Source organism: Lutra lutra, chromosome 5 (genome assembly GCF_902655055.1).
Source record: "Lutra lutra chromosome 5, mLutLut1.2, whole genome shotgun sequence".
In the NCBI taxonomy this organism is placed as follows: domain Eukaryota; kingdom Metazoa; phylum Chordata; class Mammalia; order Carnivora; family Mustelidae; genus Lutra; species Lutra lutra.
Window position 1 is genome coordinate 61,491,380 of NC_062282.1, and position 20,635 is coordinate 61,512,014.

General features: G+C 39.2%; 1 protein-coding gene across 3 annotated transcripts in view; it reads left to right on the forward strand.

The window, feature by feature from the left end:
* RANBP17 (RAN binding protein 17) overlaps positions 1-20,635 on the forward strand; it is a 327,124-nt gene that overhangs the window by 252,948 nt on the left and 53,541 nt on the right. For all 3 annotated transcript variants that reach the window (XM_047729648.1, XM_047729649.1, XM_047729650.1), the window contains 3 exons: positions 4,603-4,706; positions 10,395-10,483; positions 18,848-18,955. In XM_047729648.1, coding sequence (XP_047585604.1) covers positions 4,603-4,706; positions 10,395-10,483; positions 18,848-18,955 — 301 coding nt within the window. The remainder of the gene's footprint in view (positions 1-4,602; positions 4,707-10,394; positions 10,484-18,847; positions 18,956-20,635) is intronic.

Consider the following 20,635-nt stretch of genomic DNA (forward strand, 5'->3'; position numbering starts at 1 on the left):
ACTGAAACATAAACACTTTTGTAGAAATAATGCCCCAGTGTATCATATTTGCCTGTCTTAAATGATCGCGAGGAATCCCTTTCTCCCTACCAGAACCAGTCTGATTGTTCTTCACCCTCTTCTAACTTCATGAGGCTCTAAACTCAAGATTCTGTAACCCTGACTTCAGTGCCTGCCTCTGATACCTTCCCCCCTACCCCACCGTGGAGACAGGGGGAAGAATGTGAGCTGGAAGGAAAGCCAGTGGAATTGGGGATCTGAGTCCACTGACACTTACCAGCCCAAGGCTGTTGGGCAAACTGCTTAACCCTCTGGTTAAGTGAGCCTCTCTGTCTGCATGTGAAATGGAAGAAATCATCATACAACTCCATAGGATTGTTGGGACCATTAATGACTTGCAGCAGTGCTTGGAACCTAGGAAGGGCTACAAGGGTGTCTATTAAGTAAATCAAGTATTAAATTCATTGCCTTCACTTAGTAAGCACTCAGGAAATAACTGTTGTTATTCCATCACTCCACAACTATTTCTCAAATGCCAGACCCTAGTCTAGGCTCTGAGGATGTAGTCATGATCAAAACAAAGTTGCTTCACCAGGGAGCTTACATTCTACTAGGGAAGACCATGAACATATGTGACTGTGTAGCCCAGTCACAGTAAGTCCCATAGGAAAAATAAAGTAGGTTATGGGAGTGGAAAGCAGGTGGGGGTCAGGGGCGAGTTTTGCAGTAATGTTTCAGGTAGAGAGGTCAGGGAAGGCCTCTGATGAAATGACATTAAAGTAGAAATGCTTTTCGCATTCCTATCTTCAGCACGTGCTCTTTGACTTCTCCCTGCTCATTTTGATGGCTTGTTTTTCATGCCTTGATTACTCCATACCTCAAACTTTGATTGAGGAAAAAGATGAGTCAGGAAGTTTTTGATCCATAGCTCTGGGTATTAAGTGAACGGTTGAATGGTAAAATCCTGAATTTGTCTTTGTTCTGATTAAATATCCTTACCTTGGGAAAGCTCTGCTCCCAAAGGAAGGGTATTGGGGGACAACCTGCTTGTCACACTTTATTTGATCCCTGTGATCACCTCTCTAGGTCCATATAATGCTCAAAACAACAAAAATGTTAATGGCTACCATTTATCCAAAACCAGAATTTTGCTAACAAGTAGCAGAGCCGGGATTTGAGCCTAGAAACTTCAAAGCATCCACTCTTTCCTGTGCCCTTATCTACTTGCAGTGATTATTACCACCGTTCTTGTTAATAATTCCATGTTTAGAAGATACTTTATCTTAGGAGGGTAAGGCTACATAGTTTAAATATAATGTACGTATATATTATTTATTTAAGGATTTGATAATGTCTACTTCAATTAGCTACTGTATTATTCATTTCAGGTGTTAAGAAAATAAGGGATTTTTTTAAATGTCCCCTTTATTTTCATTCAAATACAGTATTTGTGTAATACACGCCAGGCACTGTTCTAGGTGCTGATACTGTAATGCCAGCACCACCACAACTATTGATAGAGCATCTTCTATTTTTCATGTGTTAGAACATTATTCACAATGATGGACTTTTTATCCTTATATTGTGGGTGAGAAAACTGAGACTCAGGGTAATTAGTGAATATCTGAAGTTAAACAGTAAGTGACGGAACCAGACGCTGGTTCTGTTTATCGCTGAGCCTCACCTGCTGGCATCATTCTCCTTCACCTAGAAATGCAAAGATGCAGAGCGTCAGCTCTCCAGAAGCAAAGCCAAAGATACTATTGGTGTAGGTTGACACATCTAATAGTTTACATACACACATTATCAATTTTATTTTATTTAATCCCCACAGGAACCCTCATCAAATGGTGGTAGTGGGGGAGTGATGGGAGGCATTATTATTAGTGTTATTAGCTATATCTGCAAATTCGAGGCAGACTGATTAATGTTCCTACTGTCAAGAGTAGATGAAATGCTGTGGCAACCCACAGGGAGAAGGGGGGTTGCTTGGTGTGGGGCCTTAGAGAGTACTTGCCTACGAGCTTAGCTCAGATTGGGGGAGCTGCTGTTTCACCTGGGCTTGGAAAAGTGAGGCCTTCTGTAAAGGTCTCTAATGTTCTCACCAGCGAACAGAAGGTGTAGCTAAGAGGAATAGCTTGGTTGCATAGCCAGTTGGCAGGCAGGGATTATAATCTGGTCTGCTTTACCCTTCACCTGGAGATCGGACCCTTGTTTAGAACAGCATACCAGGAAAGACTCATTGGCCCTTTGATATCTCTTTGTGAACAAAGCTAAATCCTTGATTCTTTTAGACCCTGGAAACAAAGTGCATAAGGTTAAAACAGAAAGAGAAATAACAAAAGATCCGGGTCAGCCAGATCAGTCACTCCTTGAGAGTCTAAAGATCCTGATTGTGCCATTGACCTTCTGTGTTATCTGTAGAATGATGTACGGATGTACAGAATGGTGTTTCTCCAATATTTGGATACATCTGCATCACCTGGAGGGCTTCTTAAAACAAATTTCTAGACCTCCACCCCCAGGATCTCTGATTCAGTAGCTCTGAGATGGAAGTCAGAAATTTACAACTGGTTAAGTTCCTAAGTGATGCTGATGTTGCTGTGTCAGGGACCAAACTTCAGAATCCCTGATCTCTTCTCTGAGATCTTTTTTTCTCTCTAATGCTCTATTTAAAAAGTAATAGCATCAAAATCAGGTCTGGACTATATAGTGTCACTTCCTAAGTATGCTACCCTGAGTAAGTCACTTAATCTTTCTCTATTTCTTTCTCAGTAAATTGTAGTTGGGGGGGGGGCTCACATTTCACGTGGCATAGGATGAAGGAGAGAATCAACTCTCTTATTTAAAAGAAACCCCTTGGGGCACCTAGGTGGCTCAGTCTCTTAAACTGTCTGCCTTTAGCTCAAGCCATGATCTCCAGATCCTGGGATTGAGCCCCACATTAGGCTTCCTGCTCAGCAGGGAGTCTGCTTCTCCTTCTCTGCCTCCCCCCACTCACACACACACACACACACACTCTCTCTCTCTCTCTCTCTCTCTCTCTCAAATAAATAAATAAAATCTTTTTTAAAGGTAAAGAAAAAAGAAACCCCTTGGGATCCCTGGGTGGCTCAGTTGGTTGAGTGTCTAACGCTTGATTTTGGCTCTGCTCATGACCTTGGGGTCATCAGATGGAGCTCCGCATTGGGCTCCACATGCTCGGCATGGAGTTAGCTTGAGATTCTCTCCTTTCCCTCTGCCCCTCCCCCTGCTCACTCTAAATAAATAAATAATTTTTTTTTAAAAAAGTTACCCCTTATGAAAGGAATACTATATAAATTGTCAGTTGTGTAGCTGAGACACATAAGCAATCTGAATGGATAAGGAAGATGTGATGTGTACACACACACACACACACACACACACACACACACACTGAAATATTACATAGCCATAAAAGAGAATGAAATTTTGCCATTCATGACAACATGAATGGACTTAGAAGGTATTATGCTAAGTGAAATAAGTCAGACAAAGACAAATACCATATGATTTTACTCAGGTGGGATGTAAAAAAAATTAATAAACAAATGAAAAGCAGAATCAGAATATAAATACCGAGAAGAAACTGATGGTTGCTGGAGGGAAGGGAGGTGAGGGGATGGGCAAGATGAGTGAAGAGGACTGGGAGATACAGGCTTCCAGTTATGGGATGAATAAGTCAGAGGAATAAAAGCATAGCTTAGGGAATGTAGTCGATGATACTGTAATAGCATTGCGTGGTGACAGATCGTAGCTACACTTGGGGTGAGCAGAGCATGACACAAAGTTGAATCATTATGTTGTATACCTGAAACTAATGTAACATTGTCAACTATACTCAAATATAAATTTTTTAATAAAGAATAAATAAATTGTGATTTGTGCATATCCATGTTTGAAGTGAAGATTCTGCTTTGATAGAATCCTTAAGGATATTGCAGTCTATCTTTCAAGGGAAAAAAAACCACAATAAAAAATGACTCATTTCTATAAAGAAAAGGGAGCTTAGTGCAAGAGGAAGTGTACTCATGGAGAATGTACTTAAAATCCAAATGACCCATGAGGGACCCCATCTTATTTGGCAGATAAAAGTTTCCCTGCTATCTGTTTAACAAATTAATAAAAGAACATAAATAAAGGGGAATAATAACTTAGAGCTATCTGGGCACCTGAGTCTGTGAGCCCTTTAGGGCCTTGGCACCTAAAGAGAAGGGGGAAAAAGGATCCCTGTCTCTGAGGCTTTGAAAGTGGCTTTCCTTGAGGCATGGGGGAAGCTCTGGGGGCAGTAAGAACTGAAGGGCTGAGATGCCTGGGGCATGAGTCTGTTTGATCCAATAAAGAGACAGAAGAAAAAAAAAAGGCTCGTAAGTAATTTTGCTATTTCATTTGGTGCAAAAGAGAAGGCAAAACACCAGAATATTCAATGAGCCAAACAAAGTACAGAATGCGGCAGGAGTGTGGATGCAGCCTGACCCCTTCCCAGGAGCATTTCTAAGCCCGAATGAAGCACTCACTGCCTAGGCTAATGGACAATAGCATGCATTTTAAACCATGGTGACCCTTTTGTTTTTCTGATAGGCGAAGATGAAGACGAATTTGAGAATTTCATGCTGCCTCTTACAGTCTCTTTTGAAACAGTCTTACAAATATTCAACAACAACTTTAAACAAGAAGATGTAAAGGTGGGTTTGTTCCTAAACATGATGAAAAGATAATTTTGCTCATTCTGGGATATCTAGATCCACAGAGAGGTTTCTGCATATTTCTGTGTGCTCTGTACCTCATCCATCTTGCTTCCTCAATTGTATATGTCTTTGAGTTGTACTTTCCATGTAAGTACTTCTTTAGTTTCTTGTACAAATTGACTTTGAGGTCAGCACGTGATTTTGGACAGTTTGCGATTAGATGATTTCTCTCTTGAGGCAGTTAGTATTTTTAAAAGAATACTTCTCACGGGTACACCACTTTAAGCATCCCTATTCCCTCATCTACCCTACACTGTATGCCTCAACGTATTTATATGGAGGAATGCACACACATACACATGCTAAAACACTACATCTCTAAATATTTTTTTAAACAAGAATTTATATAAATCAAGACTTTATTAAATGGCTAGGCATATATGTATAAATAGAAGCTGGTCTTGAAGTATTGCATTCTTAAACTGAACAAAGTGATTAGGATAACTGATAGCTAAATAAGGTTTTTATGTGCCTGTGGGAGCCGTATTAGGATTGATTTGACAAGTCAGTTCAGCTGTGGCAACAGTCATAATATCTAAGACAACATTATGTTTTATTAGTAAAATCCTTAAGTGTAGCAAGCTGTTTGTGACAAAACAGTCCCATATTTTAATGTGGGGGGTGGGGAACACAAGATCTGCAAAATAGGAATAGCATCTTCTGAAATCATAATGTGTCTGGGCTATTTTAAACAGATTGGCACTGATAATTATTTTTTAAAAGACTAATAAATGTACTCTAGAGGATGCAGGCACCTTTTGTAAGTGATACTGGAGTCATATTTTATTGTTATTTGGAATAAGTCAAAAACATTAACCATCATTTTGATGACCTCTCTTCTCCCTAAATATATATATATATTAGCAGTAAGAAGCCAGATACTAAAACGATAGCCTTTGATGATTATTTTAGTGTAATTCTTCTACCAGAATAATTAGCCAAATGGGATACCTTTTGAAATAGAGTTTTGAAGTGAATATTAAAACTCAGAATTTTTTAAAACCAAAAAGGATCTTAGGGATTTTCATTGTGTTCATCATCTCGTGAAAACTCTTCACCAGAGTTTCTACTTTTTTAGAGGTCTCCCAAATATTCTGAAGGATCCACAAAAACTTTGCAGCTTTAAGGTGGCTCTCGACGCCCTTCATATCAGAAAGAAGCAGTGAGGTTGAAAAACACCATCTTTATAAAAATTACATTTGTCTCATTTGAAGATTTCATTATACTCCAAGCCATTTTAATGTAATCCCATCTAGTTTGATAGAAACCATCTTCCTAGAGTCATTTTTAATGGAGTTCCAGTGATATATCCCTAAACCAGCAAGTTCTTAACGACCCTGGAAAGTGACTGCTTGATTACACTTTAACGGTATTTGCAAATAAAATCACAAGTAATTAAGGGGAAATCTCCAGGCTTTTGAGCAAGTTTGATGCATGATAACTGCCTGATTCAGCTTCATCTAGAGTAATGCTGTGTAGGCAACAGCTACTGAGATCAATAGCAACGTAATGATAGTGGCAGAATTAAGTGAGTAACCTGAGAACTGTGCCTCAGAATGCATGCAGCTGCCACGAACCAAGGCCACACAGTGCACTCCGTGCTTCCGTCCTAAATGTTCATCAAAAGACGCCCTGCAGGAAAATGGAGTTAGATGCTCTTTATTGCTGATCGTGTCTCTTGCCACATTTATCAGGGAAATTGGATTAGCAGTTGGCAGCTGCAGGTAGACAAGATTCTGCAGTGATTAAATATGCAGCTTGGCTGCATTTGTTGTGACAGACCTTTAGTAAATTCTACCGTAAGCACCATCTGTCTAATTTGTATAAAGAAAACTTGGTGCTGTAAGCTACCGATAAAGAGCTAAATCTGTTGCTTTGTCATAAACAAAACTTTTGCACTAAATGCTTTTAAATGTAATTTATTAGGTTACGGCTATTTTTCTATCATGATGAATAAATAATACATGCAAAAGTGCTTTCAGGTACTTCATTTTGCAAGTACTAGAGATAAAAACAGTTCTGTTTTGTTCTTCAATAAAGTATTTAGTATTCCAATCCACAGGAGGTGATGCTGTTAAAATATCTCTATGAAAATGCCGCAGGACTGCCAAATTCATTTAATTTGCAACCCTTACCAGCATTTTCTAACTCCCTATTTATAGATATTTTTCAAATGCGGATTTCGGGATGAACAGAAGCAGCAAGGACCTGTGTTGCCAAATTGAAATATGGTTGTGAGGGGAGGAAATGCTGCAAAACTCTTAAATTTATAGCTTTGTTTTCTTACTTAGTCCTAATAAAATTGAAGAGAACATTGAATTTTTGTCTTGGGTTTTTGCTTTCATAGTAAAGGGAAAAAGAAAGAAAATGCTGTGACAGGTCTTGGCTCCAAAGCATTTGTTCAAAATGTGTGTGTGTTCCGCCTATAATTGTATCCATAGTGAAATATAGTCCACTACTCCCTTGCCTCGTGCGTCATTTTGTATTTGGCCATGACGTCATCGAGTTTAAGGAAAATGAATGAAAACTTCTCGGAGGAAGAGGAGCAGTTAAATAGGAACCTGCTATCTTTAGTCCCTTCGTAAAAACTCCACGATGTTAAATTATTTAAAATCCTTGATTTTCAGCATGCGCACATTAAAAGTTTTCGCACTAAGTGCCAAATGTTGCAAACAGCACTTTAACAGAATGATTTTGCTTTGATCCCTGTAGCAGTTCCTGAATAATTTATCACAGGTTATTGCCTTAATTCTGGAGAGGGATAGAGCAATAAAGGCAGATGAAAACACTTCAGTTGAAACACCTTGGGGCCTGCTCATTCCTCTGACACGGCTCTTTTGTTGGAACTATTTAGAGGTTATTAAGATGTGTCTCCAGAATTAAGAGTATGCTGTAAGGATGAAGACAGCCATCTTAATTCTAAAGACAAAGCACAATGACCCTTCACCTTCTTTTTCTTTGTTGTTATTATATAGTAGAATTATGAGGATAATATTATAGCTGCCCCCAGTAGTGCCACTACAGTAAAGGGTCTGTCAGACTTTCCATTAGAAACCCTGTTTTGGGGGTCAGGGTGGAAGGAGCCGCATTTCAGCTGTTTCCCGGCCCATTCGTCTCACACTTGGCACACAGACAACTGTTCACCGTGCGGCATACTGAAGCACTGAGCGGCTTCTCCTCGAACTATCCAGAAGGAATCCTTACGATTAGATACCCCAGACCTACCCGGCCCCCCAAACCGGCCTTACTGAACACATAGGATCAATCAAGTGTGGACCAACTGTAGGAGAAGGGCAACTTTTGAAATAAACCTCTTTGTACTATTTTAAATGAGATGGTGAACCATGGCTCCTCCTTCCCAAAATTTCAATCAGACCGCCTCTGGCTCTCTGAGACCGCTTAGTAGTCCAGTTGAACTGCTAGGTAGCAGTCGTCCTGTCGAGAGCAGAGCTGGGTATGTTTTGGCCACCAAGAAAGTACTCCCTTCGTGTCGTTTGAGTATCTCTATAGACTATTACAGTTCTCTTGCTCCTGTAAGATACAAGATACTGTTTGAGCCTAAGAAATCGGTTTCTTACCCACGTGGACACTGCGTTTTCCTGTCCAGTGAAAACTACTGAAAACACACAGTTAATTCTTAGGTTGTTACATGCTTCCTCCGCTCTATAGTAACATTTTCTGAAATTAAACAGTGATATAATTTCATAGATTTGAGGCACTTAGATTTTATTATTTTGGCATCTTTTAAAGAAGAAAAATCTGTGATAAAATAAATGTTAAACCTTTTTATGTAATGAAGAGAGTCGAAAGATATTGTAAGAGCTCTTTGTGCTAGGACAAGGAAAGTAAAACCCCTGTTTCCTCTTGACCAGTTTAGAGCTGAACGTGGGTGCCTTATGTATATGTGGAGACTTACTGTAACCTGTAAGTTTACATAATACAAGTAGACCAAAATGCCCACTGTCTTAGAAAGACTGCAGAGCTAAATACTCAGAGTGGGATTGTTCCAAGAAGGCTTCTTAGAAGACGTATTTTGTTCCAGAGCCTGTGAGAAACGTGGAAAGCTGCAAAAGAGGGGAACAGGTTCCAGGTGGTAAAAATAGGTTACATAAAAAGCAAAATGGCTTTTTTTTTAATTTTAAATAGCAAGTCACGTGAGAGAACTGTAAGGAGGCAAGCTGATTCTAGACTAACAAGGACTAGTGAGATTATGAAAGGAAAAAGAATGAGTCACTTAAAGAAGCAGAGAAGAAATTCAGGGTTTACAGACTCAAATTCAGAAACGCTTAGGTGGTTAGAAACTAAATATTTTATAAATGATGACTTCTGGTTATATCTAGTCACCTTTTAGGTACAGGGTTGGGGGAATATCAGAAATTGCAGGTACTTCTGACAGACAAACTGTTAATTTACTTCGAGATGCTATTTAGCCATTAAGATGAGGCTTCAGATTCACTTCCAAGTCCTTGATGATCATTTAAAGGCCTTCCTATAAAAAGGTTTTCATTTCTTACCAAAGTGTGAGGAAAAAGAAAAGAAAATCTGACAGAAGACTTCAGAACCCATTTCCTGGCAGAATCTTTCTACTGAAACAGTATCTTCAGAAATCACAGTTGCATATCTCAATTATCCCACCCCCTTGTTTTGCAATTATGTTTATTTGTGCTCTTTGTTCTGACATTCTAGCATCTGTTCATGGGTTTTCTTTTTCTCGTCCCAAGCATCATCCTAAGGACAGCTTAATTAAGAGTCCAGAGTACAAGGCAGATCTCTTTTATTTAAGAATCAAGTTGTTTTTTTCTGTCTCTCTAAAACTAAATATTTATGGAACATTTAGTACGTGTCAGGCTCTTGTTAGGCATTTTTACGTAAGTTTATTAAATTTATTCCTCACAATGCCTCTGTGAAAGAGGCAATAGTAGCCCCTTTTGTAGATGAGAAAACTGAGACTGTAAGTTGTTGCCTTGCCTTAAGTCTTACAGTCAAGCAACAGAGCTGTGACTCAAATTCAAGTCTTCTAATAACCAGTACAGATCTCTTTTCCTTACACCTTTTCCTTTTCCTTGCTTGGGGAATGCAAATGCCCTTCTCAGAATGTCATCGTTGCGAAAAGTCACCTGGCCAGTTTTATTTTGTCCTCAGTGCCTGGAGATACTCTTTTGGGATCTTTGAATTCCAGTGTGCTTCCAGGATAAACGCTAGGTTGCATAGTGGGACCGATTGCGTGCAAGCCGGTGTGGTTAAGATTTTGCTATTATTAAATAATGTCTGGACCCTGAGCATCTCTGTTCTGTGGAATTATCAATCCTCATCTCTCCCCCCAACCCCGCTTTTTTTTTCCCTAATTGGCATTATTCAGAAACAAAGTATATGAAGAATCCAAATGTTCCTAAACTACTGGAATTATAACTTAGCTCAATTTATAAGAAGGGAAGTCGGGTTGGTCAGCAGATTTGATGGTCTGTGTGTTTAAAAGGGTCTATGGTTTTCTATAGAAAGGGATCCGAGCAAGACATTTTAGCTAATGAATCAAAATCAGATACGTGGTCACTATTGCCTGATTACTACTCCATCTGCTCTGTGCTAACGTGAAAATCAATTACTGTGTCTCTTTCCCACTGACAGCGTATGTTGATCGGGCTGGCAAGAGATCTTCGAGGGATTGCCTTTGCACTGAACACAAAGACCAGCTACACCATGCTGTTTGACTGGATGTATCCTTATTACACTGTGACAATACCAGCTCTGTGCACAGAGGGATGCCAGGCCCCTTGCTTTCGTTTAATAGTATGGCACAGTAGGGAAGAGGAAACAAAGCTAAATGAACTAATGTGTAATCAGCTAAAAATTACAGCACAGTGGCAGCAGTGCAGATAACTGAGCACAGCATTTGGAGACCCAGCTCAGAGAGGTCACTTTTTGGTGCCATTAAATATTGACAATTTAAAAATCACATCCCCAAATGATGGTTTATGTAGGGATTGCAGGGATAATCAGGCTAACATCTTTAACTCAGGATCAATGAATCTTACCATTTGGCATTTTCGAGCAGATTTGAATTTCTACTCCATCTCAATTAGCAGGGCTGAGAAGGTTACTTTATCTCTCAGAGGCTTAATTCATCATGCTACAGTTTTTCACCATCATGAAAATTTTAGTGGACACGAAAAAGGGGAAATAAATGGTCAGGATTTTTCCTTTGGTATAAAACCTGAATTTTCCTTTGCCAAAGCTTGGTACAGAGAACAACATAAATAAACAAAGAAACAAACAAACATCCCCCCACAGAAATACCTCTTCACATAAGAGTGAGACGAGCACGGACTTTGGTGTCAGACCAGGCTTAAAATCCAGCTCTCCACTTGCCGTGTAAACCTTGGCAAGTCGTTTCACTTCTGTGAGTTGGTTTTCTCATTTAAAAAAGGAGACATCCAGCATCATGGCTCACTGCGACCATTAAAATAGGTAGCACATTTTATAGAGTGTCTGAAACATATTTGGGAGTCATAAATAGTTGCTATTAATATTGTTTTAATAATATTGTATGAATCCTCCTTGATCCTAATAGGAAGTGACAATTTATACAAGTCATAAGGTGTAATATGTTTTCATGTCTTTATATATAAAACCATTAGAGCACCTAAGAAGAATTCGATAGCCTTAAAGCTATTTTATTTTTTAAGTTACACTGTTTCTCAGTTGCTCTTTTCAGGTTCTTCTTATCCAAAGTTCCTTCATAAATTAAACTGCAGAAGAAACTTCTTAAAGGCAGTTTTTCACTATGGATGCCATAGTTAGGCCAAAAACATAGCTAACAAGGAATCTGGGCATGTTTTAGGGAGAACTCTACACATTAAAAAAATTTTTTTTAACATTAATTTGAATACTAACTTACATTTTTAGTTACTGTTAAAACCTACTTCATAAGGGGTGCCTGGGTGGCTCAGTGGGTTAAAGCCTCTGCCTTCCGCTCAGGTCATGATCTCGGGGTCCTGGGATCGAGCCCCACATTGGGCTCTCTGCTCAGCAGGGAGCCTGCTTCCTCCCCTCTCTGCCTGCCTCTCTGCCTACTTGTGATCTCTATCTATCAAATCAATAAATAAAATCTATAAAAAAATGTTTAAAAAAATAAAACCTACTTCATCAGCTATATGTGTCCATAGAAGGATTAGAGATAAGAATTTTCTGTGTCATTGAAGAACCGTGTCTTTATTTCAGCATGCAAAGTACATGTAGAGAGAATATAGTTTTTAATATGGGAAGTCCTAAAATTCTTTTAACTGTGAAGAATACACTGAAATCACATGTGACCTTTGTTTATCTAAACATAAGTAGAAGCTCACAAAGTAAAAACTTTCATTTATTTGAAAAATCATAAGAACCTAGTTTCAGCACTTTAAAAGTGATCGTGATCTTGAACCAAGCTGCAACTCTAGGATGCCTGATAATTAATGCTTCATGTTTCCCTCCTCGGCAGTCCCAACCAAGAGTCAAGTCCAGAACCTTTCCCCGCAGTGCCAAAGAATATAAATATGTGCCATAATTGACACCGCCTAAAAGTCCTAGGACGCACTGTAATTTAAGTTTTTAATTAAGTCTGTTTTCCATTTCCTCCCCAGCTTCTTCTCTTTGGCACCTAGCTGAAATGAAACTTTTGTCCAGCAGATGGCAGACTATAGCAAATGGAAAGCCTCGGGACTTAATGTTTTGTTTTGAACTGGAAACTATTGTCTCCTCCACGTGACCATAGATGTTGATGTTATTAGGGTCCAGTGGTGGAGGGCGAAGTGTCAGTTATGCAGGAAGCTGTGTTAGAACTGCCAAATGGGTTGGCTTGTACCGGCTTTGCTTATAATAATTGAGTTTCAGTAGCAAATCAGCTTCCTTGGGAAAAGGCCAAAGGCTTTTCATAATTGTATTGACAACAAAATGAATATGATAAATGGTGTTCATTCAGTTGAGACAAGATTTATAGTTTTCCTTTGGGCAAGGGATGAAGAGCAAATATTTATAATAATAGTAAAATTTGTTTAAAAGTTACATTATTAGATAATTCAAAAAGCTTTATTAAAATATTTTGAAATACTTTAAGCAGTTTCAGGTGATAAAGTATAGATTCTTTTCAAAGTATTCTAGTAATGTAAAAATGAATAAGTATATGGTTTTAAAAAATATGGATATGAAAGTCATTTATTCTTACTGAAATATTGATATGTCAAACCGTCAGTGATGATTCCCACATTACTGCTGGGGAAAGTTTATTTTTGCCTTTTATTCACATAAATGTGTGTTCTCTAATTCGTTATACAGTCCTTAGCATGCAGAAGAAATGTCCTATAAGAGTACATGTCATCTTAAAGTCAAAATGCATTTTATTTATGGCGATTATTTGATAAAATGCTATTTTAGTGGTTAGCTATTTAATTCAAAAGCATTTCTGTAAACACTGACTGCATTAACTGCTACACGAACTGCATTGCTTATCACTGTCCTTCCAAAAGTAAATTGCCTGAAACTACATAGCAAACATGTTGATAAATTGTTCCACTACTGATGAATTGAGGAATCGCTGATACACTTCTTTGCCCCTATAGTGAGAACACGACAATATAAAAGCACCTTACCTTGTACTGCATTTAGCCACCTTGTTTAGACTTTTTCCCAGGTCATACTTAGACTGCTAAGTGTCAAGGATCCAGACAGCAATTGGGAAAAAAAGGAAAAAGAAATGTGTATGATTGTTGTAACCTGATCTCTGAGTCCACTGGTTTTCAGTCAGGTCATCGGTGCTATTTATTAGCATGCGTAAACACATCGTACAAAGACAAGTCTAGACCCTGTGTAGGTATGCAGAAGGGTGCAAACCTCAGAATAAAACAGTCATGGAGTCCGGTCCTGGCTTCACCACTTAATCTGTGGGGGCTTTGGGGAACTTCCTCACTGTCTCAGAATCAGTTTTCTCCTCCATAAAACAGGGCTAATCATACCCATCTCACAGGTGTAGTATAAGAAGTGCGTGAACTGACATCTGTAAAGGGCCCACTGTAATGTCTAGCGCAAAGGAAATACTCCAGCACTGTTGTTAGGTCTGTTTCTCTCCCAAATATGGAATGAGACAGAGGGATCCCATTTGCTCACTTATTCAGAAAATTTGGCTAAGGATTGTGCTAGGTTTCATGAGGGATGTAGATTACTTTGACTCAAATCCTACCCCCAAATGAGCTTATAATTAAATAGAGACTATTAGATACCTACATACATGACTGTAATAAAATACAGAAGGTGATGAGTGCCATAACAACAGACACAAATAGAGTGTGATCGCATTTAGCTGGGGAATCAGGAAGGGCTCTGTCAAAGTGCGGCTGTTTCCCGGATTTTACCAAACAAATAGGATTAGAGTATTGGAACGATGAAGTAAGAGGTTTTCGGTTGGCCCAAGCACAGGTCTTGGAAGGGAGTAGAGGAGAAGATATTTTGTTGTAGGTACCACTGATTTCATGGTGGGAAATGTAGGTTGCCTGGGACCCCTGAATATCAAGCTAAGGAGTTTAGACCCTTATCCCATAGATAGTGTGAGGCAGTTGTTTCCTTCTGACTAACAAAATCAGAATTGTATTTCAAGAAGAAAGTAATCGGCACTGTATTGGACAGACTGAAATAGGGAAGAAAGTACACCTGAAAAATCACTTCAGCAAGCATTGTTTTAAGTCCTGTGTGTCAGGCCTGAGGACTGAATAAAAGGACTGCTTTTTACCCGAATGAATAAAATAGATGACACTTTAGAAGCTCACTATCTAGGGGGTTAACATACTAATATTCACTAGTATAAATAACATGCTAACGAATAGTGTGTTGTCACAAAGATGTATGCAAAGGACCGTATGAACATGTAAGAGGAAGAGATTGGCATTTTTGGCAAAACAAACAAAAATAACTAGGCTTTTCAGGGAAGTGGAAGTTGGGCAAGGTGTGGAAAGGTGGATTGGCGTTTGCTAGACAGGAGAGAAAGGAAAGACTTCCAGCAGCATTTGCCTTTGTGGACAAGGTATACTGTTTTGTAAAACAGCTCTGAGCCGGCAGGCTGTTTGTTTTCTGGAATCACATCCTCACACCCCTCTCCCCTAACAGTTTTAAGAAAAACTCCTTTATTGCCTTCTAGGATATTACCATGCTTTCCCTACTATGAGATCCCAGAGGGAAAGAATTACATTTTTACTCATTTCTGTTTACTTGGGGCCAGGCACATGGTAAGCTATACTAACTGCTCAGTGGGTGGATGGATTGGTGGTGGTTGTCAAGAAGGAAACCCCGTACTTCTCATTGTGTCCTATTTGGCATCTGATTAAGGCGGCATCCTATCATTAATGCTTTTGATCTTTCCTTTATCTGATGTAGACGTTAGGAATTCATCAAGAAGGTTAGGTAAAAGCAGTTAAGTCTGTGCTTCTTCTACCTAAGGGCTCCCACTATCCTCCTGCTTTCCGTACATACATGGTCTTCACAGGCCCTGGAAAATTAAACTCCGAGAGGGGAGTCTGCTTCTCACCCTGTAATCTGAGTCTGGCACTCTCACTCTGCAGCCCTTTTCACCTCCCTGCTTGGTAGACCTCCACTCTGCTTTCCAGTAATCACTCATTTTCTCTGTGGCAGTCACCTCTGTCAGAAGCATATTAGAATTGGCCCCACTCTCATTCCGCACAGAAAAGGAAGCATCCCCTCCTATCCCCCGGCTTTCTCCCATAATGAGTGCAGTGTGCTCTGAAAAATAGGATGGTCCAGATGCCTTTAGAATGCCTGGCAAAGGGGCTTGCATGTGCCTACGATACTCTTAGGTTCTGAGATTGGGTTCGTCGCAGTTTCTTGACGAGCCTTTCCGATGCTTTCCCACTAATGATCACTGAGTTTGTGCTCAGGAGATCTCTTAGTGGAATCTCTTCTCACCTCTGCTTCTCTGACACTGCCTCTGAATTGGGGTACTCAGGAGCATCTCTGTTGTATGTCAACCACCCAGACTTGAGGATGAATTCCCCGAGAATAAAAGCGATGTCTTACGTATCTCTGGATCCCTCACCCCTAGTGCAGTAAATAGCACATAGTATCTGTGAGCTATCAAAAATAGCTTATTTTCTACTACATGGAAAAAGCAGTAAGTTATCTGACAACAGCCAAAATGGAATTAATAACTAAGTTCATTGATTTCATTTTTTTACATTTTCATCCAACTGGAACACTTCTTATCTCCCTTCTTCACCTTATTTTCCTTTGTAGTACTTTCTAACATATTATATATGTCTTCTATTTATTTTTTGTCTTTTCTTATTAGAATGTAAATTGCATGAGGGCAGGAATTTTTCAAGGTTTGTTTCACTGGTGTCTCCAGAGAGTCTAAAACGATGAATACACAGTTATAGAATAGGCCTTTAGTAAATACTTGTTAAGTAAATTCTTTCAACATATACAAATACAACACATGCAAATACAGAGCCTTAACATTGTATATCTGGGGAGACAAAAGTATTGCTTTTTGCAATTTGGGGGAGCTTGCCACTCTTAAGGGATTAGAAGGCTTATTTTATTGAATGTTATATGAATTATTTCCTGAAGCTTCAAAATGAAATGCACAGTTAAAAAGAAATAGATACTTCTCATCAAATATGCTATACCTCATTTTTAGGTTGACAGGTTTACAGCAACAAACATTTATTGAAGCCCACTTTGTACAAGGTCCATGTATACAATAAGTACCTAGGTCCTGCCCTCAAGAAGCGTATAATATAATAGGAGAGATAAAGAGACATAAAAGCATTAGCACAGGGTACCACATCCATATACAGGAAACATACCAGCTAAGTCTTCAGAGGGGGGAAGCCAGGAAGGCTTCTGATGGACAAGCTACAATGGTGAGGGCAAGGAAGGGAAACACAATCTTTGCCCTTTGGAAACTCACTATCTAATGGGGCAGGCCGGTAGCACAAGCAAGCAACCCTAGTAGAGTCTGTTGCAAGAGACACGGGGTCATCATCCTTTCTGATGGCTGAGTAATATGCCATTGTACATATGGACCACATCTTTATCCATCCATCCATTGAAGGGCATCTCGGCTCCTTCCACAGTTTGACTCTTTTCGACGTTGCTGCGCTGAACATTGGGGTGCCTGTGCCTCTTCACTACATCTGTATCTTTGGGGTAAATACCTAGTAGAGCAATTGCTGGGTCGTAGGGTAGCTCTATTCTTAACATCTTGAGGAACCTCCATACTGTTCCCGAGTGGTTGCACCAGCTTGCATTCCCACCAACAGTATAAGAGTGTTTGCCTTTCTCCACATCCTTGCCAACATTTGTCGTTTCCTGTTTTGTTCATTTTTATCATTCTAACTGATGTAAGGTGGTATCTCATTGTGGTTTTGATTTGTATTTCCCTGATGGTTAGTGATGTTGGGCACACTACATCAAAAACTAATGATGTACTGTATGGTGACTAACATAATAAAAAAAAGAGAGAGTGATGGGGTCAGAGTGCTCATTGAACATAGATAAGAAAGAGATTGATACCTTTTGACAAAAGAGAGAAGGTTTCACCGTTCCATGGGACGTGAACTTGAGCTAGATGTTGAAAGACAGGAATGGGTTAAAGCAGAAGAAGCTGCAAGTAGAGGAATGGAGACAAGAGAATTGGCATCTGGGGCACCTGGGTGGCTCAGTCATTAGGCATCTGCCTTTGGCTCAGGTCATGATTCCAGGGTCCTGGGATCGAGCCCCACATCAGGCTTCCTGCTCGGCAGGAAGCCTGCTTCTCCTCTTCCCACTCTCCCTGCTTGTGTTCCCTCTCTTGCTGTGTCTCTCTCTGTCAAATAAATAAATAAAATCTTTAAAAAAGAAAATAAAGAGAGAAAGAGAGTTGGCATCTGTGGATTTGCAGAGGATTAAGAATGGCTGAATCATGGATAAGGGAGGAATCCTAAGAGAGGAGTCTGAAGGTATACAGAGACTGGATCTTAAAGGGCCTTGTATGCTATCCTAATGAATTTGAAATGTATTCTAAGAGCAGGGAAGAAAATTGTGTTCTTTTTCACCATGGAGATCTCTACCCCTACCCATAGGGAAGGTACGCCATTAAGTGATTCCATTCAGCACTTTCATTGAAACAAAAAGAAAAGTACATCAGAAGGAGAGAGGCCTAGAGAATAGGAAAAAAAAAAGGAAATGAAGGAGTGGCATATCAAGAGTTGTTTTTTTTGTTTGTTTTTTTTGTTTTTTTTTTCTTCCCTGCTGCAATTTTAGGCCTTAATTTTATATTTATGTGTCCATTTGTCAAGGAAGGAGTCAGTTATGGCTTAAAGGGCCAGGAGAGGTGAGTCAGAGTTTTCCAGTTCTGCTGGTCTCACCATTGACTTCGCAGAGGCGCATACTTCTTACTGTTGCTGAGGATGTTTGAGAGCTCCTCCTTGGGTGCACATGGGACTACCTTTTAGCTGACCCTGAGTACGTTAAAAGTGACCCAGAGCTTTTCTTCAAGCTAACATCTCCAGTGCTCCTTGGAGCTGCTACAGTGGAACCAAGCCAAGCAAGTCAACAACTTAAAAAAACAAAAAGAGAATAGGTAGTTTCTAAGCTGAAAGATAGATGTATGGGGCTTATTATTATTATTTCCCTCTACTTTTATATATTTTCAAAATTTTATAATAAGCATATATTCTTAAGTAGTTTAATACCCAAGAAACTGGTATTAACAATTCAAATATGTTTTTATCCTCATTAAATTTCTTTTCCTTTCATACAGTATTAAGCGTGATTCTTATATGTGTTCTTTCAGAATATGTCTTCTGTTTATAGTATATACCAAGAATGAAGCAACATAATGTGTGGGATATGTTACAAAGAAGAACAAATCATTTACAGCCCCTCCCCCCAAAAAAATGTACAGCTGTGCAGGTTAGGGAGAGCAATTTATAAAATTGCCATGGTATACTAAACATAGAGCAAATGTGGATTTCTTCTTTGCTCTTTAAGTGCTGCCAATTTTCAGGAACAATATTTCTTTTGACCCTTAAGTTCTTTAACAGGCTTTATTAAAGGTACCCCACATACCTTCCCATTCTTCAGAGGACGATCGAGCGGTGGTATGGCGAGCCAGCATGTACCACTCCCATCTTAAAACTTATGGCAGAACTGATGCAAAATAGGTAAGAAGTGCACTGGGCGAGGGAAATCACTATTTGACGGCATCTTCAGAGGTCAGATTTTCCTGCCTGTTATGTGTATATTCGCTTAGCAAGAACTCAGGAACCAGAAGTTTTCAAATAACCAGTGAAAGCCATAGAATCAGAGCCCCAAGGTCGAGACCTCTTGGGGGGAAAAACGTAGTACACTTAGGTGTGTGAGATGGAAGACTACGGCCACCATTATTTAAAACAGTCAAAGACACAGATGGAGGTAGGGCAGCTGTTTTAACTCTTTCACTGCTTAACTGCAATTCTGTAGACTTTTGAAGCAGGAAAGTTTAGAGGTCTCTGAGTTGAGCTGCTGCTTTATGAAGAAGGGGCCTGAGACCCAGAGCAGTTCATGGTCTCATAGTTCAGCTCAGGAGCCCCCGGGATTGTCCCTGCTTTGACTCCTAAGTTATCCTTCTTCCTCTTTGCCAGTGTGCACCTATGTGGATCATTTATGTGCTCAACCTTCTCATTTAAGTAGCGATGACAGTAAACAAGGGTGCATGTATCTGTTTGAATTAGTGTTTTCATTTGAGAGTCCGGAGGTAAATACCCAGTAGTGGGAACTACTGGGTCATCTGGTAGTTCTAGTTTTAATTTTTTGAGCTCCCTCCATACCACTTTCCACAGTGGCTATGCCGTTTTGCCTTCCACCAACAGTGCCCAGAGGTTCCTTTTTTTCCACATTCTCACCAATGCTTGTTATTTCTTGTCTTTTTGACTCTAGCCATTGTAACAGGTGTAAGGTGTAATCTCGTAGTGGTTCTGAAACTAATATGACACTATATGTTAATTACACTTGAATAAAAATTTTTAAGACTAAAACAAATGGCAGCTACAACACTTCCTTTTTTAGCAACTACAACACGTCTTAGAAATTGCCTAAAAACTTAAAAATTTAAAAAAAAATTGCCCAGTTGACTTCATAATTGCACAGAGGAGCAGAGATTCAAATACTCTGCGTATAAATATTAACAAAGATGTAGCTAAAAGAGAAAAACTGCAGAAAGCTAACTGGTTTTACCTCTTTAAAATATGTCATTGTGAATATGGCTTTAACCAAATTACCTGTCACTTAGCCATCCTGTTTCATCAGTTCCTCTTTGTAAACTGCATGTTGGAAGGGAACTAGCCAGAAGGAGAAGGACTATGGACTGCAGCTGTAATTCAGCTCTTGTGCTGGGCTTTTCCCAGTAATAATTTAAAATCTATTAAACATTGGTAGGAAAAGACCTGGCAAATAAAGAAATGTGAGTATAAATCTTTTTGAGGCTGTTTGTTTTCTAAAAACTATTCCCATATTCTTATATGTATCTTAGATACTAAAGGAAGGGTACCTATATATTTCATATTAGAAATTTGTTTTTGATTATGATGTTTTCAACCAGATAATTGATATTATATATTGCTGCTATAACATTTAATACTAAATGAAAAAATCATTTTAGTATATATTTTATACCTGCCGTAGGCAAATGATTCATATCTGCCACAACTGTTATATAATAAGTTCCTAGTGAAAATCCATAATCTCAGAAAATGTTATCTTGTCTATATTTCTCCAGAATCTAATATGAATTATGTATGTTTGTTTATTTTCTTTAGTCAGTAATTACATGCCAACTATCAAAAGTTCACAGTATTTCTAATCAG